This window comes from Engraulis encrasicolus, chromosome 13 (genome assembly GCF_034702125.1).
Source record: "Engraulis encrasicolus isolate BLACKSEA-1 chromosome 13, IST_EnEncr_1.0, whole genome shotgun sequence".
Lineage (NCBI taxonomy): Eukaryota > Metazoa > Chordata > Actinopteri > Clupeiformes > Engraulidae > Engraulis > Engraulis encrasicolus.
In genome coordinates, this window is record NC_085869.1 from 45,120,709 (window position 1) to 45,147,639 (window position 26,931).

General features: G+C 43.5%; 1 protein-coding gene across 1 annotated transcript in view; it reads right to left on the reverse strand.

The window, feature by feature from the left end:
• Positions 1 to 578: 578 nt before the first annotated feature.
• The window catches only part of LOC134461240 (activin receptor type-1C), a 35,259-nt gene continuing 8,906 nt past the window's right edge, over positions 579 to 26,931 (reverse strand). Inside the window, exons 2-9 of the mRNA XM_063214021.1 lie at positions 26,651 to 26,887; positions 18,818 to 19,072; positions 16,272 to 16,502; positions 13,946 to 14,113; positions 12,499 to 12,655; positions 7,524 to 7,648; positions 7,017 to 7,147; positions 579 to 4,343 (exon numbers count right to left, since the gene is read on the reverse strand). Coding sequence (XP_063070091.1) covers positions 4,218 to 4,343; positions 7,017 to 7,147; positions 7,524 to 7,648; positions 12,499 to 12,655; positions 13,946 to 14,113; positions 16,272 to 16,502; positions 18,818 to 19,072; positions 26,651 to 26,887 — 1,430 coding nt within the window. The 3' untranslated portion in view covers positions 579 to 4,217. The remainder of the gene's footprint in view (positions 4,344 to 7,016; positions 7,148 to 7,523; positions 7,649 to 12,498; positions 12,656 to 13,945; positions 14,114 to 16,271; positions 16,503 to 18,817; positions 19,073 to 26,650; positions 26,888 to 26,931) is intronic.

Sequence of the window (26,931 nt, forward strand, 5' to 3'; positions counted from 1 at the left end):
TGAGAACCCACACACACACTCACACGCACTGTCACACGCATACATTGTCGCACATGAGTCATATCTGTAATGCTCAGGCCTCAAGTTGCAACACTGTAGCGCGTCTAGTTTTAACGGTCAAATCCGCTCCAACTGTCAAAAGTTGCAACTTTAGGGTTTTAGGTTAGTGGCAGGAGAGTGGGGGTGACTCAGCTTAACGGATGCTCAGTGTCAGGAAAAGGACATGGATGGGTTTGAGGTTGGACCACAACGTCTGGCAGACATTTACTTTAGCGCTTTTGCTCTTCCTGCGCGACATATTGAGAAATTAATGACAAGTGTTGCATGATTTTGGTCACCGCAAATGTGACACGACATCCTATGACACTTTAGTGAAGGATAAGAGTAGTCACGAAGGACTAAAGTAATCTGCTTGATGTCAAGACAGGTGTTCTATGATCGTTCTTAATGTTGAATGTTTAATTCAAAAGTGTTCTTAAATATGAATCTTTACCCATGTGTATGTATGAATGACTGTGTAAGCTGAATGACATTGAAACCAGAAGGTTAATCAAAAAATACTTTATTCACAATCCACATACATCTGCATACAATAAATAGAACATGAAATGACAAATATACTGCTCATTGAGATAAGACACATTAGATCAGAATTCATAAAGCATAAAGTAGAGTACGTATGCATACCCATTTGACATGCTTTCATAAACAAAAGAAGAAACCACATGAAAAAAACAGAGCAAAAATTCCCCAAGACATTCTTTTTGTGTGGTGGTTCAGCTCTCGCGGTGCCCTGTCAGAAATGCAACCTTCTACGTGTATGCGGAATGGGCCACCAAGGAGAAAGAGACTCAATAGCAAGTAACACTGTGAGTAAACTTAAAGGCAATCATGTACTGAACTGTGATTCTTGTGTAACTAGTGTGTGAAGGTTGCAGACAGGGATGTTCAGTGCGCCCACACATAGGCCTACAGTACCGGTACGTACATCTCAGAAGCATGTGTGGAGGCCACCCGAAGCCACTGTGTCTTCGCACAGGCTGCAAGTGACAGTTTGCGGTCTCCAAGTATGCTGTGTTATGTCATCCCACTGGACTGCTCAGCTATGTACCTATGTACAGAGACAGGCTCAAATATGTTATTACGGTTGCAGTAGCATGCTCGAACAACATTTATGGGGACTGGACGAAGAGTACAGAGTGATCCAGTCGGATGAGTATCAGAAGATGGGACACAGACCTCTATGCATAACAGGTCATTTGCACAGTGGAACAGGGATAATTATATTATTCCTTTTTAATTCCAGTATCTTTTTTTGGTTACACTTTATTTTAGTGGCCCTGTCACGTCAATGAAATATACTGTAACAAAGTGACAATATCTATCATGATGCACTTCATTAGGGTCAGGGTGAGTACTGAGTAGTTATAGTGTAAGTGCACGATATTGTATGTTGTTACAAGGAGATACGCTTAAAGGTGCACTGTGTAGGATGGTGGCCAGAGTAGGTATTGCAACTATGCTGCACATTGAAACTGTGCTGCCTATTAAAATTTCATCTTTTCATGTATAATTACTAAATAATGAACTGATATTTACTAGTTTGACCAAAGCACAGTATGCTTTGCGGCTAAAAATGTCTATTTCTGAAAACTGAACATGGCGGACAATGGAGAGGATCCACCCTTTCATGTATGAAAAGTGCAAAGTCATAATGAATACTTAGAATTTGATGGTGGTGGTAAGTATTCATGAAAAGGGTAACATTTGTGAATGGGCCACATGAATTCTGGAAATAAACTACTAAAAATATTGCACAGTGCACCTTTAAAAAAACAGAACCGTAAAATAAAGTGTTACTCTTTTTTTTCCTCCAACAGCTACATTAGCAATAGGCGTTAAAGAAACATTCAAGGCGTATAATAACATACGCCCTGAACGTTTATTAAATGCTTATTGCTAATGTAAAAAAAAGAAAACGTTAAATATAAAAAACACATTAACGCCTAAGGGAGTGCTCGCGTGCCTGGTGCTCATTAAAAACAGGCTTGTGCGGTAACAGAGGCCAGCATGCTCTTGCTCTCACACAAACAGCAGCACACAGACCAAAAAGAAGAACTCAGTAACCGCTGACACCATACGGAGGGCCTGCCTGCTTCCAAATAGGTGCCCACTCACCTGCCCGACATATGACAGGGCAGGCAGATACAATCCAGACTTAGCTAGTTCATGTTCCTCTTTCGTAATGGTGTCGCACCAACAGCACAACACCTCAATATGACAATGGTGTTACTGTTCATGACAAACGCAACAAAAAAGCCTTTGTACAAACGTTTAAAAAATATAGCACGTTAGATTGCACGTTATAAGCGTAGCCTATATGTTGTAAGCGACTGACAATGATATTATTTAGTAGCAAAATTTCACATTTTATATTGAGCTTGTTTATCGACATGCCAACAGGGCTGTCATACTTCTGTCAGTTATAGTGATTTTTGCTAAAATCATTGATATGACATTAACTTTTCACATTAATGTAAAACGTTATGTGATGAACTAAATAGAAATGTTTCCGGTCAAACAGCCTCAGAGCAGTGTAACCATTAAAAAGTGTGTTGCGAGCGACATAGATGGTGTGAGGAGCGATATTAAAAACATTACATTCATATTCGTACAATTTGGGTTTTTTTTTGCCCAGCTTTAAGTAAGGCCTCAATAGAATTAGCCTTTATAATGAAGGCATGGGAGAGCATTTATCTCTTTTACGTCTCTCTCTCTGATACTGTATGTGTGTCTGTGGTCGTCTTCACAGAGCAAAATTTATTAAACACCTGTCAGAGACCACAGTTCAGCCACATCTGATTTCTGCAGTGCCTCTTTGCGAAAATAAAAACTGGATAAAAATAAATCTCTGGATGCCAATAGTGAAAGAGTGAGCGCAGACAGGTTTCATTTCTACATTGAAATTTGCATAAACGGCTTTGTCTGCGGTGCTTCAAGGCCCTTTACAAGGACACAAAGAGCATCGGCGGGAGGAACGTACCAAAGGGGGCTGAGTGGAAAAAACACAGTATTTACTTTTTCGGACTAAAAAAACAATCAAATCTTGATGATTGGTCCCTCAGACAAGTCTAGGAGTGTGTGAGTGCTGAGTTTATCTACAGAAAAAAAATGAGCAAAAAGAGCAAAATGGAAATATTCCAGTGGTGACTTTGGTCAAAACAAAAAAGGAACCAAGTGGCCGCCCCATTTATAGTCGAGCAAACCAACTTGATTTCTCCTCAGCAGCCGAGCGTTACTCAGTAACATTTACAATATAATATGCAAGAACAACAAGCATAACGTTTATGGCACCAGAAGCAGATGAGTGCAATTTGGCACTTTTTTTCCTTACAAATATAGAAAACTTAACATGAAAAATAAAACATTTGAGGTAGCAAAAGTATGTACACACATCCCAAACCATTTTTTTTCTCTTCTCTTCTGTTGCATCACAGTTTTTGAAAGAAACTTTCGTTATGAAAATCACATTTAGTTTGCGGCTATAATCCAGTAGGACGGGTTCCTAGCTGCTAGACACTGTAGGGTTCTTTGGCATCTCATAAAAGGGTGTTGCAGGATGGACGGTCAGTTTTGGACGGACGGTCTTTAACCAATGCAAGCTGCTGGACTAATACCAGACCAAACTTACATGGTAACACTTTAGAATAGGGCTTACATGTTGGGCAGCACTAATACATACCTAGCAGTCTGTGTGACTTAAAAGATGTGATTAGAAAAATAGTTTCTTGTTCATAACCATTAAGTCTGTTATCACTGTTATAATCATAATAACGAGCTAGTAGGGCCATGATTTTTGCTCAACACATATCTCACAAGCATTGTTGCCAGATTGTCCGGTTTCCCACCCAATTGGGCTGTTTAGGATGACCGTCTGCGGGTAAAAAAGGCTAAAAAGTGCATTTGGACAGGCTATTCTGCAGATTTATGGCCATAGAAATCAATAGAATTTGGCTCAAACAGGGTGAGATCTAGTGCTTCAAGGCGGGTTTTGAGCATTTTTTGGGCGGGAAATCATCAGTCTCATCTGGCAACCCTGCTCACAGGTCACTTATACAGACAGTAATCAGGTATGTGCCATTGGCTAACACGTGAACCCTATTCTTCAGTGTCCACATGTCTCCTTATCCAGGATGGAGGTGGGGAGAGGGGGCTACTCAGTCCTTGATGTCCTTGGTGACGACGACCTGGGAGATGGTCTTCTTGACGCGCAGTGCGGTGAGTCGGGCGGCGGAGTTGGCGTAGCAACATTCTCTGATGAGTTTACCCATCACCCGTAGTGCCTGTTGGGTTCAGTAAAAAAAAAAGATATTGTAAGTCACACAGAGACGCAAAACACTCCTCTGCTCTCTCACTCCTATCAACTCGTACACAAACACGAGCACACACGCACACGCACACACACACACACACACACACACACACACACACACACACACACACACACACACACACACACACACACACACAAACATGTACTTGTAGTACAAACACAAAAGGATGTAAAACAAACAAACAGGCCAATGGAAAGATCCCTTTCTTTGCACTGAAAAACCGCAGGCCAGTCTAAGTAGCCTGATTATCACTGACTTTCAAATCTCTTCGAGACTTGGTCTGACCAAGAGCATAACAATTGACATTTCCCAAACGGCATGGTTGACCCGCCTCGCTTGGTTTGCTACCAGCTGTTTGCTTCCAGACAAAGTGTGCATCCTGCAGAGGGTACAGACTTCAGAGTGAGCTATTTTGAATTCTCCTCTACTGTTGTACCCCAGCCGCATTGAACAATACGCAAACTCTCAGAGACACAACCCATTCTTCTCCACCAGACTGCTTTACTTCAGTGTCCTCCTTCCTACATAAACTTTCTCTTTTCTGAAGCAGTGCTGCTGCATATTTTTTCCCCCTGTGTGTTACATCAACTGCTTGTAGTCTTATCAACTAGACTACCATTCCTCTCCTCCTGGTAATTATGCAATTCTTTCTATCGCCCCAAGTCGCCTGAAACATAACATGATTCTGCTATGTTGCAGATCCGCTCTCAAGATTGTATGTTCTTTGTGTTTTCTGCACGCATCCCATTCTCGATTTGAGACTCAATGAGTCATTGTGTCTTTTAACTCTTTCCGCCTGTGGTTACTGTGAATTAGGGTCAGCCTGGGACAGGTGCAAACATTTTGTGTTGCAGTTTGTAGTCTGTGTGTCTTGTAGACTAAGGTCCAGGGTATGCTTGCTTTTTGACTTAATTTTACGTGCACAACCATGTGCACATATACTGTATGTGACGGAGGTCATCTTGCACCTGTTCACCCCCCTCGGGGATTGAACCAGCAGTCTCGTCAACTACAACAGTCCGGCAATGGGAGACACAGTACGATACCGCTGGGCCAAGAGACTAGTCTCTCGGCTCAACGGCACGAGACTGTATGAGGCTATCGGAGGGAGGTTTTACCAACGTTCCACGCCAACTCTGCTAGTTAGCCTCCGTTACATGTACTTGCTAAAGAGCTATCAGAGTGCTATGCATGATAATGGAGGTATTGAGTAGGGGGTATATAGCCAACAGGGCTCTCATTAATATTTTCCACAATTGTTTGACTCTACCGGGAACTCCACATGGAAGTTTGAAAGATCGCTCATGGTTGTGTCAATATTGCACCAAGTGCACACATTCTGTACCTTGTGTCAAGTGTCCTACCGTGTGCAGAATTAGCATAAAATACGCATGACACCAAATGTGCACAAGCATTCGTATCCTGCAGCAGGCATATCCAGGGGCTAACTAAACTCTCCTGCTATAAATATTTCTCTCATTCTTAGGGATGCACCAACTTGTTTTTGCTGAATATTTCTAACGATGTGCCTGTTTGACTGGTGACATGATCTGACTGCCTTATCATTGTCATTGTTAACTAAAGGATATACCATACATGTGGTGTTTTCCAATTGTTTAGACATGGTCTCTTAGCGCAAAATAAAATAATAACACACAGTTACAACTCACTTCCCTCTGTTTGCACTGCTTGCCCTGGGAGGTATAAGCAAATAAAAACCATGGCAACCACTATACTACAAATCAAGTTCCTGATAATGTAATCAGCAAGTAGCCATTAGAGATGTTTTTGAACAGGGGCTTATTCACAATAACCGTATTATATATAATAATATAAAGTAAAATAAATAAATAAATAATAAATCAATTCCTGTATTTATGTAACTATAAGTCACACTTTTTTCATCGGTCCTGCGCTTTAAATTCATGTGCGATTTCTATGTTTAAAAAAATCTACATAATCTACTTAAATCATAGTCTATAAAATACATTTAAAAATCAAAGTATATTAATTATATAGATATTTAGCAACGCACTTCTTCTATTTTCCTTGTATAATTTGTGGATGGATGTTCTCACATTATTATTATTTTTGACAAAAGTGAGTCCTCTTCTCCATTCATTTCCATTTCTCAGGTCTACCTCCAAAAAATGGCTGCCGCGGGTCACCCCTAGTCTAATGTTCTACCTCTATGACCTAGACCTTTCCCTACCCAAAACCATCACTCATGTTATGCTGCCATAGGGGGGCGCCTTTAACGCGCACGTCACATTTTGACTCCCGTCTGGTCAAAGTAGTCAAATATTGATGTCTTGGGATGATATAATGTATTCAACACATATGCACGCTGTTTGGCAAGAAGATGTTGTGGCAGTTTGGGGGGGGGGGGGGGGGGTGTACTATGAGGGGGAGGGGGAGGGGGATCTGTTATGACCTCTTGGTGCCCACTCTCACTGTTTTCAGGCCGACCAGAAGCAGTGTGCCAGTGTCGGTTCCCGCGACAGTTATGTTTGGAACAGAAGTGTTTATCTGTGAATCACTAGTGTTCATACCGGGCTCTGAACTTTTCCACATATGCTACAAGTTTACAAGTTTACTGAAATGTTGGTTAGAGTAATGTACCTCGCAGCTTTGCCACTGGTTGGGGACGTTGGGCCGCAGCTTCTGCTCACACACCACCTTCCTCATGTCATCGATGGACGGGTCTGAAGGCACCTGATCATAGTAAGGCAGCTGGTAATCCTCCTCGATTCCTGAGATACAGAGACAAAAAACCCCACTGTCAACACCTACATAGCAAACGATTCACTACATGATTTCACAACAGCTTGGTATTGACAGTGAGCACAACATTATAAATAAATAAATAAATGAATGAATGAATGAATGAATGAATGAATGAATGAATGAATGAATGAATGAATGAATGAATAAATAAACCTCTTATTTTTCACATTGAACGCTTTATTCTTCCAAAAGCAGCATCATCCGTTACTTTCCAATAAATCAGTTTATTTTCTTTCTGTGCTCATGGATGCAACAGTTTGTTCTCCAGGCCTGTGCTGTGCACTACATCAAACGTGTGTGGAGTCACAGCGGTTGTCACCTCAGGACCCTGCAGGACCTTACCTCTAAACGAGCACCTCCGCGCCAGTTCCCAGAACACCAGCCCCAGCGAGTAGATATCCGCCCGCTTGAAGGACTCGAAGCTGTTCATATTGATTGTGTCGTCCAGTATCTCAGGCGCCATGTACCTTTGAAGAGAGGAAACTCATTAACTCCCAATTATGGAGCACAGTGACATGGAGGGGGAGCGGAGAAGTGGAGTGGAGTGGGGGAGTGAAGGGCTGGATGATGGTGAAGGAGGTGAGGAGGGGAGGATAAGGGGGAGCAGGACAGTGAGTGGAGGAGAGGAGGGGGAGAGGGACAATGAGTGGGGGAAAGAAGTGTGGATGGAATGGGTGACGGAGAGAAGAAGGGAGGTGGGGGAGCGGAGGAGTGGAGTGGGGGAAGAGAAGGGCTGGATGGTGGCAGGTGAGGGAGGTGAAGAGGGAAGGATAAGGGGGAGCAGGAGTAGTGAGTGGAGGAGAGGATGAATGGAGTGAGAAGGAGGAGAGGAGGGGGAGAGGGACAATGAGTGGGGGAAATAACTGAGGAGGTGCCGCTTATCAATTAATCCCTGATCATTTGCATCCTGCAAAAGCAGCAGGTGGTGAGAAGGAATTATGGTAGGGTGTGAAGGACAGAGGTGTCAAAAGTTAAAAACAAATTCATGGTGTAAGTCCAACGCTGCTATTACAAAGCTGTTACACCACTTACGCCATTGTACCTGAGATGGATAGACTGTGTTACTGTTAAGGAAATTAATTAAACTAATTAATTAATGAGACCACGACAAGTTGATCAGAGTTTACAATTGGCTTGCGCGAAAGGAGAGAGTGAGTAGCCCTGGAAAACATGTGCTCTGGTCTCTCCTCCCACGAAGGCCCTTTTTTAATGGGCAGTACAGAAGGAATATAAAAGCACAGGGCTAACATTGTTTCTTATCAGAGGACCTTGAAATTATCTTCCTAGTCACATAGTTTTCCCTGGGGAACATTTGGAAAGGAAGATCGCAACAGTAGTATGAAACAAGTACAGAAGTGAATATAAAGTGGCGTCTTTGCTACAGATCATAATTATTTCTACAGTTACTGAGAAACCCTAAAAACCTAGCAAGGCCTCACCACAATCGTGATCCAACCAGTGTAGAGTCAGTGGACAATAAAACAAGTGCACATGGGTTACTGGTTACTCAGATAGGTTACCTGTGTTGAAAGGAAACTGTTTTTATTTTATTTTTACTTATACCTCTGGTGAAGGAGGAGAGGAGGGGAGGGGAGAGGTGGGGAAGTGTGACCGTGAGTGGAAGAGAGAAGGGTGGATGGTGGTGGGTGAGGGAGGTGAGGAGGATGAAGGGAGGGGAGGAGAAGGGATGTGTCTTGAGGGTAAATAATGACACATCGGTCCTCTCTCTCTGTCTCTCTCTCTCTCTCTCTGTCTCTGTCTCTCTCTTTTATGTTCCCCCTATCTGACTGGATGGCCTCTGCATCACTTTGTCCCTCCTTCTTATCTTACATACATTTGTTTTCTCTCTCTCTATCTCTCTCTCTCTCTCTCTCTCTCTCTCTCTCTCTCTCTCTCTCTCTCTCTCTGGCGATCTATTCCCCTGTTGGCAGTAACCTGAGCCCAATGGGAGGTCAGCGCCTGGTCATGGAGATAATGGGGGATGAGTGTGGTGCGTATGCATAGTACAGTCTGCAGCACGGGCATATTAAACACGTGGGGAGCATATGGTGCTCACGCCACAAATAGCGGCTCAAAGGGATTGGGCAACGGACAGGGGAGGGTGAAAGAGTGGGAGAGAGAGAGAGAGAGAGAGAGAGAGAGAGAGAGAGAGAGAGAAAAATGGGGATTGTGTGTGTGTGTGTGTGTGTGTGTGTGTGTGTGTGTGTGTGTGTGTGCGTGTGTGTGTGCGTGTGCGTGTGTGTGTGTTATTGAGAGAGATGCACACACCTCTGTTGTGCGTCGCTGCATAATGTCAAACAGGCGATCAGGTTTCTATAACGCGTCTCGTTTTTGCAACCCCCACCTTCCACCACCCCCTTGCCTCTGCCAAGCTGTCAACCTATGAAATCTACTATCAATGTGTACACATGTGTGCCCCGGCGCCCCAAACACAGGCTGGTGGTGGCTATGCATTTGGCAAGAAGGACAACAATTGAGGAGGTACTTTTGAAAACGTCAAGTCTGATTGAAAAATGTTCTCATCTCTTGGTGCCCACTCTCACTGTTTTCAGGTCGACCAGAGCAGTGCCAGTGTCGGTTCCCGCACCATTACATTATACTTTACATTATACACCATTACATTACATTACATTACATTATACTTAACTGACGCTTGTACCCAAAGCGACTTGCACTTATTTAGGTTCAGGGTATTGGTTAGCCTAGAAATCTAGACGCCCCTAGTAACCGCAAATTGAATTTGTTCCCGGGGGCAGCTTTTTGCTGTACGGGTCTGGCTCGCCAGGCTAGGTATTGGTTAAAGTCATTGGAACAATGTGGGGTTAGTTAGGTGCCTTTCTCAAGGGCACTTTAGCCATGAATGGAGGTACTGGTAAGGGTGGGATTTGAACCTGCAACCCTCTTATCATCTAAAAGCCAGCACTCTAACCACTGAGCCATGGCTGCCCCAGCACCAGTTACGTTTGGAACTTAAGTGCTTACCCACGTTCGGAACTAAAGTGTTTACCTGTGAAGGGAGCAGGGAGTGGAGGGGCCCTGTTCTCACCTGTCCATGCCCTCTCTACACATTTACAAACCCCAACTCCGATGAAGTTGGGACGTTTGGTAAACAGTGAATAAAATCAAAATGCTATCATTTTCAAAACATTCAATCTATTCATTAGATGGAGAATAGTGAAAAGACAACATATTAAGTGTTAAAACCGAGAAAAAATATTGTTTTGGGGGACATATGTACTCATTTCTAATTTGAGAAATCCAACACGTCTCAAAAGAGTTGGGACGGGGATCAGTGAAATTTAGTAAACATCCAAATAAGATAAAACAACAAAGAAGAACATTTCAAAATGAATTGTACTGACGGACAATATAGGTGTCCAGGTATAAGATCATCACAGAGAGGCTGAGTCACTCAGAATTAAAGATGCAAAGGGAATAATTACCATAGTTATTACATACATTTTTGAATTCCCTTTGATTTACCACGATTGAGTGTATATAAGACATATTTTTGTTAATAAAATCATTGTATAGGTTCATGACATCATGAAATATATATTGGCTGTAGTCTCACTCTAATTCCTGGAGTGCTAGAGCTATTGAAAATTGACCATATTAAGAATGCTTAATGCATGAAAATGACACAGGGGTTTAACATTCTCCTAAGCACCTGAGCTCACTTGAAATAGACCCAGAAGACATGGGAAACTGTCCTTTGCTTACAGAAGTCAGCAGAAGTTGTAGAAGTCCATTCTTTTTGACAATAATAGAGCATTGCACATCCTGTGCTACAGTGAAAATGGACCATCCAACTTGTGTTAGTGCTAGCTTCAAAAGTCAGCCTCCATGATGGCATGCGGATGCAGTAGTGCATTGGTTAAGATGTTCTCACTCACCTGTAGAGTTAAATACAGTGCTGAATGGTATAAATGGGTTTTAAACAGCATGAAAAGCCACTCATGCATTATATTTTGAAGGGAGATCTTCGATTACTGCCACATAGTAAGGTCAAATTGCATTCTCTACTATGTTTTAACAGTTTGGCTCCATCATAAGGACCAGCATGTGATAAAATGGTGGGTTTTTGGTCAAGACCTGTCACACTGTAAGCACTACAGAAAGGAAAACATTGCAAAACATGACAAGGAATACACCCACCATTTAAGCTGGTGAAATCATGTCCAAGATAGGAATTGACACTGTTTTTTATATAAAATCATCTCATCGGTTAATGTATTTAACTGTTAAGTGTTGTCTTTTGTTTTGTTTTTAGTCTTCCTCGACATTTGCTGCCATTTATTGTCCCCGTCCCAACTCTTTTGAGACGTGATGGATTTCTCAAATTAGAAATGAGTACATATGTCCCCCAAAACAATATTTTTTCTCGGTTTTAACACTTAATATGTTGTCTTTTCACTATTCTCCATCTAATGAATAGATTGAGTGTTTTGAAAATGATAGCATTTTGATTTTATTCACTGTTTACCAAACGTCCCAACTTCATCGGAGTTGGGGTTAATATCAATAAGACTGGTTTGGCAGCTTGGGGGTGTGGAACAAAGTGGAGGAGAGGGCTTCTGTCCTCTTCTCATCTCTTGGTGCTCACTCCTTCACTAGGGAGGGCTATTACGTAAATCTAATATTATTGATGTGGTCAGCCGTACTGTCTGGCGACTATGTACAGTATGTGAGTTTGATGGCAGGTTGGGGAGAGATGGTGATGGGGAATGTGTGTGTGTGTGTGTGTGTGTGTGTGTGTGTGTGTGTGTGTGTGTGTGTGTGTGTGTGTGTGTGTGTGTGTGTGTGTGTGCGTGCGTGCGTGCGTATCTTCGTTTATATCTGTGTGTGACGTGTGTGTGTGTGTGCGTGCGTTTGCGTGTGTGTGTGTGTGGGTGTGTGTACTGCATCAATCTACCTTCGTGAGGCCACTACTATTGGAGCACACCAACAAGGTGGGGCCCTCGCTCCTTGTGGGGCCCAAATCCTGGGGACCCCACATGCTTTGACCCCTTTTGCTGGGGTAGTTTTGTTGTTACTGGTAAAAGTAAAAGAGTAAAAACATTTCCTCACTGACAGGTTAAGATTAGGGATTGTTTTGGTTTGGGCACAGTTTAGCATTCTTTAGCTATTGTTACGAATTGCTCGGAATATCAATGGAAGTCGATGGGAGGGCCCCACAAAGATATCAAGGGGGCTGTGTGTGTGTAGCGGTGTGTGTGTGTGTGTGTGTGTGTGTGTTTGTGTGTGTGTGTGTGCGCGTGCGTGCGTGCGCGCGTGTGTGCGCGTGTGTGTGTGCGTGTGTGTGTGTTGTTCTCACCTTTTGGTGCCCACTCTGTGATTGGCGGGGATGTCGATGGTGTTGCTACTGGAGTCGTGTTTGACGGCCAGGCCCAGGTCTGCGATGACGGCCGTGCCATTCTTCTTCACCAGGATATTTTTGGACTTGATGTCACGGTGAGCGATCGCAGGTTTTCCTGACGGTCATAAAAGGCGACATAAAATGGCCATTCAACGACTGTCCTTCCATCTCATCTTGCATCTGTGTTCATCTTTTCCTTTTTTAAACCGCGCTAAACTAATTGCACCCAGTCTTTGAGGTCCTTGAGCCAGGAGAAGGTCTCTTTTCATCATTTAGGCAGATAGATAGATAGATAGATAGATAGATAGATAGATAGATAGATAGATAGATAGATAGATAGATAGATAGATAGATAGATAGATAGATAGATAGATAGATAGATAGATAGATAGATAGATAGATAGATAGATAGATAGATAGATAGATAAAAACCCTAATGATGGTATAGGGGTGAATATGCTAAGAGGCGAACACGCTATGGAGATGATGGCTCTAAAACAGTGATTCTCTAACTTTTTCAGACCGAGGACCACTTTGTACCCCCAAAAATGTTCAGGGACCACCACCTGTCAACTGAATTGACAGTTGACGGTTGCTAATTTGACAATGCTAATTTTATTGCAAATCACTTACTTTTTCACATTACAAGCCCCTCTTATTGTGGTGAAAATAATGTTACAAATTAGCCTACTGCTAACTTGTCTTCAAAAAGTAGAAATCCCCTCACGGACCACCTGAGCCCTGTCGCGGACCACCAGTGGTCCCCGGACCACACTTTGAGAACCGCTGCTCTAAAATAACACCGGTCAACCGACCACAATGCTGGTCAGTTTGGCTGGTAGAAAAAAAAAACTTAGTAGCCACTTTGATGGGGAAGGGAGTGTATGGATTAACCCATTTTAGCCTAAGCCCTTTTTGGGAAAAGGTGCCCTCTGCCTATTAGAACCTAAATAGTTCAACCTCTGAAGCACATCAAAACATGAAATCAGTTGCATTTAAAAGCTAGGACCCTCATGTTGCATTAGAATGTGTTCATTCAGCTCTGACATACCCACATTTTTAATAAAACGTCTCAAATCTCAAGAACCTGAATGCAGCATATATGTCGCTCCAGGACACAATGGATTAACATCTACTAGCCCAATTCACTTGTCATGAAAAAAGTTAATTTATAGTCTTGATGGCGATATTGCGGCGTTGACGCTCATGCCGCTACAGAATTCGATCAGATAATATCTGAACAAATCAAGGGTGCATTTCTCGAAAGCGCAGTTGTCAATGGGAAATTGCATTGCAAACAACAGAGTAGCTAATGTAGTTAGCAAATATGGTTTCGAGAAATGCACCCCAAGCTAGTATAACAGATTTACTATGCTTGTGCTTGGCAGGCCTGTGCGCAGCTCACCCTGAGTGCCAATGATCTCCATGTGCAGGTGTGCCAGGCCACTGGCCATGGACAGCGCCAGCACCACCATGCCCTCCACCGACACCGTGTAGCGGTTCAAGTAGTCGTACAGAGAGCCATGCTCGTGGTACTCTGACACCAGCCACAGCTGCGTCCACGAGCCGTTATCTGGAGACGGGGAGAGAGAGAGAGAGAGAGAGAGAGAGAGAGAGAGAGAGAGAGAGAGAGAGAGAGAGAGAGAGAGAGAGAGAGGAAGAGAGCGAGAGAGACAGACAGACAGAGAGACAGAGAGACAGACAGAGAGGGGGGATGGGAGAGGAGAAAAATATGGAAGATAAAAATTGTGTTTTTTGTTTTGCTTTAGGCTGATGCATGACACAAAACATGCTTGCATACCGGGTAATCACACATCAACCACATTTGCATTTTTTAGTTAACAAAGTACGGAGTTGCTTTTCCTTTATTTTGCATCCTGAGAATGAATGCCGTAGGGGGCCGTCCCCAAGTCTAATAGCTGTCTGATTGGCGTTATCTATCTTACGCTTGCTTGCTACACAGCACTTGCACCACACGCCTGTTATCGACATCCTAGAACACGCCACTGTGCAGATAAATGATATCCGCTCCCTCATCAATACAACAGATTTAATGATTAATTAAAAAAACAAAAAAAAACAACAAGCAAGCTTTACTGTCATACTTTCATTCATTGATTCTCGTAAGGATGCAGAAGGTGCTTGATGGAGAAAAGGGTCAGATCTGCATGCAGTGTTGCCAGATTGGGCTGTTTCCTGCCCAATTGGGCTGCTTAGGATGGTGTGCGGGTAAAAATGGCATTTAGCAGAAAAACCCGCCCAATTTTTGCCATAGAAATCAATAGAATTGGGCGGTATTTTGTTCTTCTAGGCGGGTTTTGAGCATTTTTTGGGCTGGAAATCATCAGATTCATCTGGCAACCCTGTCTGCATGATGCCCTTTTGGATTTCACTTTACTTGATGTGTCGATGCATAACACATTCACAGCAGCTGTTATACACTTACCTTGAAGGATTCATGACTGTTTCGTAAGGCATTCATACCAAACCTTTCATAAACATGGAAAGACAAAAGGACATAAACTTGTCAAAATAAAAGTTCAACAATTGCAAAGCAGCACTGCCGCTTTTGTTCTGAGCTTTCCTGATCGCAACCAATCTGGGTCAATGATTTATACTCTAGTGCCCGGGACAGATATGGTCAAGTAAATATAATTCTTCATTCAGATGTTCTGTCCCTGGCACTGGAGTGAGTCATTAACCCAGATTGGTTGCAATCAGGAAGGGTTCAGAACAAACCATGCAAAGATGTTTTGTTTAACTTTTATTTTGACAAGTTGCCGTCCTTCCGTCTTCCAAGTTCATAAAAGTTTTGGTATGAATGTCTAGACGACCATGGATGCTTCATGCAAAGTGTATAACAGCTGCTATGAATGTGTTTTGCAGGGACATGTCAAGTAAAGTGTAACCCTGTTTTGCTCACAGGCCTAGCGTACCTACACCATGACCCACATTGACAGTCTAACCACCACCCAACCACAGAGGCAACGTGACAAGATTGTCTATCTTCAGACAGCCTGCAGAACACACTGAAGGCTACTTTCGATTGTCAGAGGAACAGCAAGCTGCGCACATTTGTGAATGTAATTAGTGACATACTATTATCTGTATTATCCATTGGACTTTTCACAAGCAAAACTCTGATTTCCACTCTACTCCAAATGCTACAAGAGTATCTCCAATGAACAGAATTCTCATAAAGCATAATTATATTTTTTTGTGTCCATTGGTATGACTTTTTCTTGAAACAGAGATGACTTTCTCAAAAGAAAATATACTGTACAAATCCCCTAACAAGCTTGCCGTTTTTTTCACAATAGAATGTCATTTCTCATTACTTTCATAACATTTCAAATACTTGGACATGTCTCAAATGTCTACTGCATTTTTCTAAATGGCTATGTACAAGTAGCCAACAGCTAACATGATAAGCATAAGTTTAGCACAATTTCCACATTTAGCACATTTTTAGTAGATCTATCACATGAACCCTCTTCTAACTACGTTTGTACCTGGCCTCCAAGAGGGGATTGGGCCAGGATTGCAATGGCCCTGTCTGTCTGTCTGTCTGTCTGTATGTCTGTCTGTCTGTGCTCGGTGAAGTGTATAGGGTCGTCTGCAGAGGGTGCTAAACATAGACAGACAGACAGACAAACATACACACAGACAGACACAGACACACACACCTATGTAACATCACATGCCTCTAGCTCTATTAACCAGTGGCTTACCCTTGTTGTCTGCAGCGATGAAGCCCAGGATGTTCTCGTGGCGCAGCATGATGGTCTGGTAGATCTCGGCCTCGCGGAACCAGGAGCGCTCGTCCCGCGACGAGAAGATCTTGACGGCCACGTCCTCGCCGCGCCACTTGCCCCGCCACACCTCCCCGAAGCGGCCCTTCCCGATGCTCTCCTGCAGCACGATGGCTCTCGCGATGGTCCGCTGAACCAGCAGCGGCAAACCTGAATGACCCACAGACAGGATCTTTAAAGGAGAATTGCAGCCACTCTAATTAGTAATAAGCACCATAAGAGTTAGTAACATAATCAGCCAATGGTCCGCCAAACCAGCAGACAGGGATTTACAGTACTTTAAAGGTGCACTAACAGCGGCTAACCTGAATCCCCCACAGAGATGACAGTTAGGCTGTACTGGCAACAGGATTGGGAAACGATTGACAGATACATAATAACCATACCTGTCAACCATCCCTAATTTCCCGGGAAACTCCCTAATTTTGACTCATTTCCCGATTTGATTTTTTCCCCGGAAATATCCCGATTTCTCACATTATCAAAAAACACAGTCGGTCCAGTAGGCCTACCTAATTATCCCCACGACCCTGTTTGCCCGACGAGCAATACCCCCTCTTGAAAAGAGACATGAGAGGGTATCAAGATACCTGCCGGTAGATGTTATGCCAGATGCCACCAAGAATTGAAGTTCCTTGAAAATACGAGCTGTCACCCTTGAGCTCTGTAGGCGTGTGCGTGCCCACTCTTTGCCTCAGAAACCGTCAGTTCATACAAAGCGCTAAACAGCCTCGGAACAGCAAATCATGCGATTAACCTAATCACAACCGGCACCAGCACAAAGTTTTTGCACAAGCCACAGACAACTTTAGCGACAGACCAACATGGAGAAACTGATATTTCAGTGGTTTTCACGCTATATGCTCATTTAAAACGTGCGCTGGGGGATTTTAGACAGGATCTGTCTTTGCACGCGCACGTGAAAAGCAGAGTAGAATGTACCGTCTCTATCGTCCCATGTTGACTGTCAGGATTTGGCCTATAGAAAATTTCCAGAATTTTGGCTTAAAATATGGGAATTTCCCCAAATTTTGGTAGCTCAAAGTTGACAGGTATGATAATAACACACAATACCAAATGCAGGGCCCATTCACCTTAATAGAATTAATTCCGCAGAGCGCCTGCTTGCCTCACCTGAGTCCATCCTTATAATAACCCTTTTGATAACATCAAACTTATAATAGAGGCTTTGCTTGAAGGATTACAGTAATATGGGCAGTCATGAGAAAGCACGATAGGGCGTAAGACTTGTAGCCCAAAGGTTGCCGGTTCGACTCCCGTCCTGCCGCACTGCTCCCTCGGGGCGCCATTTGGGGCTGCCCCTTTGCACTGGTGAGGCATGAATGCAATTTTGTTGTGTGCAGAGTGCACTTGTGTGCTGTGGACTGCTGTGTCCTATGTGTGGACTGCGAGTTCCCCAGGTGGGCTTCCAATAGCATAATGAATCCTACTGTATACACTAGAGTAGCTGTCTGTCTGTCTCACCTGCGCCTGATCCAGAGGCATTCATGGTCCTTGAGACTACTCTTGAGACAGCGGAGCAGCACAATAAGTAACATGGTTCCTATGTTGTGCACTTGAAAGAAGAAAAGAACTGCAACTGTGCTGCTCCGGTGTCTTCTCTCCAGTTAAGATTTCTTTTCTGTTTCCCGTCAATGCACCAGATGGCAAAACAGAAGGGTGTGGAATTGCCCGTTTGTTGTACTCTTGAGACTAGTCTCATAACAGCATTGCTATGGCATTATTTCTGTAATGGCATGATGAGTTCTGTAGAGCGTATGTCTCACCTGAGCCTGGTGCAGAAGTGCACATGTAATTGATGAGGTCCTTAAGACACTTCTCAACAACATTGCAATGTCTATGTTATAGTTTAAGTGTATGCCTTACCTGATACAGAGCTGGAGGTGCTCAAACTATACTTGCCTCCTCTCCTCTCATCCACACTTCTCTTCTCTCCTCCACACTTCTCTTCTCTCCTCCTCTCTTGTGCCTTCTCTATACTCTCCTTTCCACTTGCCCTCTCGTCTCCTTTGCTATCTCCTCTTGTCTTCCCTTCATTCTTTTCTCTTTTCCCTCTCCTCTCCTCTTCCCTCCTCTCCTCCACTCTCACCTTTCCTCCGCCAATCTGTCCTCTCCTCTCCACCACTCTCCTCTTTTCTCCTACAATGTAACATTGCCATGTCTTCTTCCTGTACAGTAGAGTGTATGGTTCACCTGATCCGGAGCCGTAGGTGCTCATGTTGTACATCGGGTCCTTGAGACACTTGTCATGACAACATTGCAATGTCTATGTAATAGTTTAAGTGTACAGAAATACAGAAATAAAATGGATTAAATGGGAGCTCACCGCTGTGCGGTTTTTTTTTCATTACCTATGGACTTAACTTTTTTGAACCTGCACCCGAAACCAGTCTCATTTGGATATGTGTGAGATTTGATTGGGATAGTTTAAGTGTATGGCTCACCTGATCCGGAGCCGGAGGTGCTCATGTCGTACATCAGCTCCTTGAGACACTTGTCGGGGGCCATGAGGCTCTGGTCGTCCAGGGCCTCCTCCACGTCCTGCCGGTGGCGGCGTCCGTAGGCGGCGCAGCGCTGGCTGTGCATGACGCACACGCCCGTCAGGATGGCCAGGCACAGCAGGCACGAGGGCACCAGGATCACCGCCAGCAGCTCCGCACGGCCCCAGCCCCCCTCCGCAGACGCCTCCGCTGCACGCTCTGGAAACACACACACACACACACACACACACACACACACACACGCATGCACACACACACACACACACACAGTATGAAAAAACTTGAATTTCAGCTCTACCCTGTACATGTGATATGATTTGCCTTTAAAACACTTTAGAATGCAGACACACAATCACCCACTAACACAAAACATTCTACAGTACAATACATTTTATATAAAAAAGAAGTGTGCCCTCTTCTGTTCAAATGTGGTCATTACAGTCAGAGTAACGAAAAAACAAAACATGCAGATTGATATTAATGAATTATGAATCACATCTAACAGCTGTTTTCATATATGTCTGCACTTTCATGGGAAGACATCTGCAAGGACTAAAGATAACGTTCATGTGAGTAGGGAAAAGGCACACAGCCTAAAACGGATAGACCTTTCACCACTTGGTCTGTGATGACTTCCAAATAAAGAGAAGCTTTTCAGACGCAGAGGGGACAAAAGTCAATAGGCAAAATAACAACCCTGTCTGCAAAATGCTTCAGCATGAAAAATAGCTAGGTCTTGTCCCTGGCAATCTAGCTGAAACGGACAAATTGGACCGCCCCCACAAAATACGTGTCTCGAGTTCATATTAAACTCCTTTGTTGCCCTCTAATGTATAACCAATATGCCCACACAAAAACAACAACAATATCTCATCATAAGCGCTGAGGAAGACGAAGGATCAGTGGGAGCAGCATGCCCTTTGTGTGCTGCGACTCGAGTGACGGAGTATCGTTCGGTGGAATCGTCAGGAGGATTGACTTTTAGACAGCTGTCCTTGATGAGATGAGTGGGCGAGAAAGAAGCAAGGTGACTTAGCTGAAAACAACTCCGAGACGGCAGTGAAAAATACGTTCAACTAAGCCGGCCCTCTCCCACAAACTGCTCCCAAATTATAAAGGAGAGACCACAAAGAAGAGCTCATGCAAAATATACTTAAATTCTAATGGTCTGTCCCTGTTGCATTAGTGAAATTTAGCTATGTGTATCGTAAAATGTGACATTATGTGATAATGCTGAAATATAGATAATGTGTTGATGTGCTTAAAAAGTATACCCTAATGTTAGAGTTAAGATTAATGCAGTTTGCGTACATAATATTACAAGTTGGTAGCTGGAGCATGTAGATAAACCTCTCATATAATCTTATAATCTACAGGTAGACATCTAAAATCTTAGTTGTATTGACTTGGTCACACTAAAACCCTGTCATGTAATCAAGCCTTCTATAAGGACTCCCAACAGTTCTCACAGGGAATCTATTTTATACCATCACTAGAATAAATGGCCACATATCCGTGTGACAGAACATGTAGACACATTAGAAAGGAACCATAAAAGTGTTACCAAAAATATGAACACTAATGCCACTGTGACGATCTGCTCAATCTTTCCGCTGTTGTAATGGCTTTGTTTAATCCCGAGTGCACTAATATTTGAAGGGTTCAGGTGCCAAGTGCACTTACGTGTTGAATTCCCTTTGCCCTGCTTGCCTAAAACGAACCTTACTTGCTTACAAAAATATCCCACTCATAAAGCAAGCGCAAGAAAGTCTTCCAACTAATCCTTTGTCCACTGATGCCACACCAGTGTAAAAGGTTACACCATTTCGCTGAGGAGACAGAAAACGACGGGCAGATGCACACGTGACAGCAATCAGAGTGGGCCGATTTCAAAATGTGTTTGCTACACATTTCACCAGATCTGGAAAAAAAAAATCCAACTGGACCAAAAGTGACAAACTGTCAAGTGACTTGGGAGCCCAGGGGATTCAAGTGGAATGGGAGCAAAGCCTGTACGCCTGCATGAGGGCCACTGTGAAGTAAACAAAACACACATGACACATGGGGTCAAAGGGCCAATACATTTCGAGAGTTTTGCAGCATCTGCAAGCTGGAGATCATGTGTGGATACACATTGTTTCAGTCACATTTTTTCCCCTCGGCTGCAAAGGCAAAGTGGGGCAAGGTGAGTGTGTGTGTGTGTGTGTGTGTGTGTGTGTGTGTGTGTGTGTGTGTGTGTGTGTGTGTGTGTGTGTGTGTGTGTGTGTGTGTGTGTGTGTGTGTGTGTGTGTGTGTGTGTGTGTGTGTGTGTGTGTGTGAGAGAGAGAGAGAGAGAGAGAGAGAGAGAGAGCATGTGTGAGAGAGAGAGTATGTGTGGTGGTACTCAAGAGTGTGCTTTACTTTTACTGAAATGTACAATTATGTGTATAAGGTCTTTGTGTGTATGTTTTGTATTTGTGTATTTGTATAATTATGTAAGCTGCCACCCCCTTATTTCCTTTGGGATTAATAAAAGTACTCAACTCTTTGCCGGCCCTTCCCCATCTCTCTCTCCCCCCACTCGCTTCCAGTCACCCCCTTCACTGTCCTCTCAAACGTAATTTCAATTCTTTGTATGACCAGTGCATGTAAAGAAATTGACAATAAAACCGACTTGACTTGACTTGATAAATAGAGTTGAAAAGACCAAAAAATATCTTTAAAAACATACTCTACTCTCCTCTACTCTACACCACAGTAGCATGTTTCACCACGATGAGTTCGACAAACTGGACGGCTCTGAACACTGTCACAAAGCTACCCCTCACGTGAGCCCAAGATATAGTGTAGCTAGCGTCGCAGATAAGAGAGTGGAACCTTTGACCCTGTTGAGGAGCTAGTAGCATCTTTTTACACCCATGAAACTCAGGTGCTGGTTACACATATGCAGACATTTGTAGCCCCATAATGCATGCCGTTTCACCAATGGAACACTGTAATAGTCACTGAAAATGTAACTACCGCAGTACTGCACTACTATAACATAACACAGGGTATTTAGTATTGCACTATGACTTGGTCATTGGCATTCTGGTAACAGCAGTTTTGTAAGGCTGTGTCGTAGCCCCTTAATGCACACCGTACCTCCTGTGGCATGCTGTAATAGACATTGAAAATTAACTACTATAGTACTACACTACTATGACAGTGCACGGGGCCTTTAGTAATACATTATGACTTGGTCATTGTCATTCTGGTAACAGCTAATTTATAATGCCGTGTCCTAAGTGGTTAACAGGTTATATACAGATTTTTTAGCCTTTTAAGTGAAAACATGACAAATGGATAAAAAACAAAAACACCATCGTGGCAGATGCGTTTTAGCCCCCTAAATGGGACATTTTTAAAACCAGAGTTTTGAAATGGGCATTCCAAAACCAATTAACTTTCAAAAATATCAGTATATGTGTAAACAGCTTCTCATATTCTTCACAGGCACAGTTGTACAGTATCTGTTTGACACCATAAAGCCAAATAGATTACGTTGTGCCAGAAAAGCAGAAGACCAGGTGTCATTCACTTCTCCAGGGGGGAATAATGCCTGATAAGATATCTTAAGGTCAATATAACCCAGAGGAAGTGTGTTGGGTTAAAACCGCACCACACACACACACACACACACACACGCACATGCACACGCACACGCACACGCACACGCACACGCACACGCACACACAAACACACCTTTGAAGCACTTCAAGCGCTGGAATATTATGCCATCATAGAGTACCAGCTAGTGAGTCAATGGAAACACATGTAATTGTGTGAACACACACAAGAGTAACTGTGTTGGGTTGAGGCTACACCACACACACACAAACACCTATGACAGATTCATTAAGCAGGATTGCAGAGCAAGTCCCGCTTATAGTAATATCTAAGTACAGTTCATTATGCTTGCTTGATTCTCTTGCAGGGCAATAAAAACAGAAAATGGACACCGTTCAAACACTAAACCGACTGGCTCGGCTTGGAGATCATTTGTTCTGCCATAGCGTGTCCGTATCTCCGTTTTTCCGTTTTTGGCGATTTTGTGCAAATTTGGGTCCCCATAGAAAACAATGGTAGAACCTTCAGGAGAGAGTGTTCCGTCACTCTATAGATCAGAGTGTAGGAGGCTCTTTTCGTTCATAAAACATCAACACTTTCACTTAGAGGTTTAGTTGACGCGTTGTTAGCGAGCTCTATGAGATGACTCCAAACTGTAAAAATATCATGTCCCAACTCCCATTACTTTTTAAATGGCAGGTGTGTAAAACGTGCTGGGCTGGCCCAATGGCTTTTCCTATTGACTCTTGAAGTGCCTTTCTGAAGAGGTCAGCACATCTTTCACAAGAGGTCCATTTGTGACTGAACCGTTTAACCTATAAACTTTATTCCATGTTGATTTTCAAAATTATATCATATTCAGTGTTCCTTAGCCAACTTAAAATACCATGTATGTCATTTAGTCTATCCCCAAAACGCGGAGCTACAACACTTTCAAGATGGCTGAATCCAAGATGGCTGAATTGTTTGGCCCATAACTTCTGACTGGGTGGATGGATTTTTCCAACATTTCTTTTAGCTTTGTTTTCTCAATAGTAGTTTGTTTTTAATTTAGGGATAGAGATATCAAAAATAAAACTGTTCATCTCTGCCCCAAAAGGCAAGCCCACTTCCAGCATTTTCTGTGAGAATGCAATCTAGTTAAACTTAGCGCATTATCTAGTAGGCAATGGCGACAAAAATAATTACATCATAAAATTTCAGTCGTGACATAAACCAGAGGAGCTGTGTTGGGTTGAGACCACACACAGACACACAGACACACAGACACACACACACACAGACACACACAGACACACACACACACACACGTCAGGTTCAATAAGCTTAAAGCTCTGGAATATTACAATACCATAAAGTAATGTAGCAACTATTTGTCTGGCTGGCTGGGTTTAAACACGCCCCAGAAGCATCCTGGGGCTAATGCAAAGGACCTTAAGAAAGGTGATGCGGAGCGCTCCAGTGTGTCACCGCAGGTTAGCGGCTGTGGTTGAGGCTGTGTACAGGCAGGGCTAGCTCAATGCTAATGACGACACTTCAGTGGAGAGGCCATTGATTTCAACTGAGTCAGCTCACCATTGTGAACACATGGATGCGATGAGTATGCACTGATAACCCATTAACATGGTTGCATTTTTTTAAAGATTGATGCGATTGGCCATAATTGCTTCCAGGGGGGAAAGAACCTATTTAAAACACTCTTCCTTCTCTTCATTGCTTTCTAGAGTAGTTTTAGCCTTTTAACAAGCACTTGTGAATGGACATATTGCTCAGTCTCAGCAAGTGCAATCAATGTGGTAACCAGGGGAACGGTCAGTGGTTATGAGCTCATGCCATGCTGTGCTGTGCTGTGGTGTGGTGTGGTGTCAGGCAGGCAGGCATCACTTCTTAGGGAACATAGAGATGGCACACACAGCATGGCACACTAACGTCCTGGGAGGTGTATTAAGAACATGGTTAAGTGATAAACCAGTCTTAGTAAACCAACAAGAAGTGATAAATCTACTAATAGATATACCTACTACAGAGGCATCATTTACGGTATTTAGGAAAATGAGGGCTCCAGGCTGTTCTATTAGATTATTTACCTCTACCACAAGGTTCATTTAACCTGTTTTACTACTGAACCAGAAAGTGGTATACCCCCCTGGATCTGCTCCTTTAGGGTCAATAGCCAACCACATGCATGCAGTATATACTGCACATAAACGAACAGACTTTCATACACTCAACAGTGCTATGTCTTTTATGTCACATGCTTGTTTTAGTATAAGCCTGAATGCCCTGTCACTTTTGTAGATAGTGCACTACAACCTGACAGAAAATATCTATTTTATGGACCACAATTAGAAGAAGGTACCTAATGCTAATGCTAGACAACAGGCTAACATGGCCCTGTAGTGTCGTGCATACATAGTACTCACAGTCTAAAAACAAAACAAGTGTATCAGTATACATGTACTGTCATGAAAGCATACCAATACAAACGAATCCAATCGGACAACAGAACCAACAACACAACAAGACATTCTAATGACTCGTGTCGTCTCACTCGAGGCCAGTTATCTAAAAGTTCTGACTGTCCACCCCGTTTTGCTAAGTGACAAGCAACGTGACGAAATCAGCTAACAACACATGCAACGAGTGCAAGTCCTGCAGCAAGGCAGGTAGCCTATTTATAACCCCTGCCAGACGTAATCAGCGAAGGGACGGAGGTAATACCTTGCCAGCGTGATTATGTCACAGGATATAGAGGGTGGATCATCCCTGTGTTTGTCTGGGAAGGCCGTGGCTAGGTTGAGCCGCCTGGGAAACAGACAACGGAGCAGGGGAGGAGATGGGTGGGGGCTTTTGCGGGGGCCAATGAGAGACAGTGGTGGACACTGTGGTGGGTGGGTGCGATGTAGCTGCACCGTAAAAAAAATGCAGTGTTAATTCAACACTTAGAGAGTACTCTCAAATGACAGGAAAAGACCAAATACACCCTGGACGATGTTAAATCGACTCTATGTGCTGAATTAACACTGCATTTTTTATGTTTTGTGTGCCCTCTGACACCCACCCACCCAACCAATAGGTCAAGCCTACATCCCCCAGACAGGACCACCCACCCACCCACACAAGCGGCCAAATGGTCCATGGCTGAATAATGAAGCGCTGGCTTCGATGTGGGAGAAGATGAAAGGTCACTCTGCAGTTAAGTTAATCAGTCGGTTCCAGAGAAAAAAAAGCGAAAGGCAACGCCGGCACTTTTAATTAAACATTACTGAACTCCAGAGGGGTCGCTGGCTTTGTGCGCCAGGCAACAGTTGTCCCTCTGAGGCAGCACAACATCTTTCTTATTCAAGAGATTCAAATTAAACCTGATGATGATACAAAAACCCGGCATATCTTTTTCTAAAACTGGTACGAGACCTGTTTGAAAATGTATATATTCTCAGGTGAAAGACAAGCTTTTTATCATCCGTCCATTAGTCAACAAAAGATATGTCTGATAAAGGCAACAAAAAAGCACACTACACTCAGCCGATTATACACAGTGACTTAAGAGTTATTACTGGGTATTATTATTACAGCCTATTAAATAATGTGGGGTTACAGTAGGTGCCTTGAGTTGGAGGAGAGGATTGTGCACGTCCCAGGAAAAGGTGCAGGACAAAGGCTGACTGTAGTGTTCAAAGTGAGAAGCCCGCACACTTAAAATCCCTTTTGTTGTCTTTTATTATTTCATGGCTGGATTACGTTTCGACTTCAACAGTCTTCATCAGGTGGGTGCCTTGCCCATGGCCACTTCAACTATATTGATGAAGGTGTACATATTATTCGAACTGGTAAGGGGGGGATTAAAACCTATAACCCAGGCCCTGCCATGGCCAACAGGTAGGGTACTCGTCTGCCATGCGGCCGACCCGGGTTCATTTCCCGGCCCGGGTCCTTTGCTGACCCCTCCTCATGTCTCTCCCCACTCGCTTCCTGTCCACCTCTCAAACTGTCCTATCATCAATAAAGTAGTAAAAGACCAAAAAAATATCTTTAAAACCTATAAACCCATCAAAGTCTAACTCCCATATCAGGACACAGTTGCCCCATAATAACAAGCACATAAAAAAGTTGCTTTCTCATAGCTGGGAAAAAAACCCCACCCTTGCGACTGTTGCGTACAGCTCTGGCCAGGGTAAAAGCTCATACCTGGGTTGAGGTGCAAGGTCTCGTTGTTGCAGAAGTCGGTGAAGCAGCAGTTCCTCTTGGAGTAGTTGTTGGAGCCATGACAGTAGAACTGGGCCTTCATCTCAGAGGGCGAGACGCAGTACTTGCCCGCCTCCTCCTTGCCGTTGTTAAGCGTGACGGAGTTCCAGCAGGCGCCGTCGGGCCCCGTCTCACAAATGCTGTTTTCACATACCGGAAACTGGCACACACACTTCAGAGCTGCAGAGAGGAGAGGGGATGGAGAGGAGAGGAGAGGAGAGGAA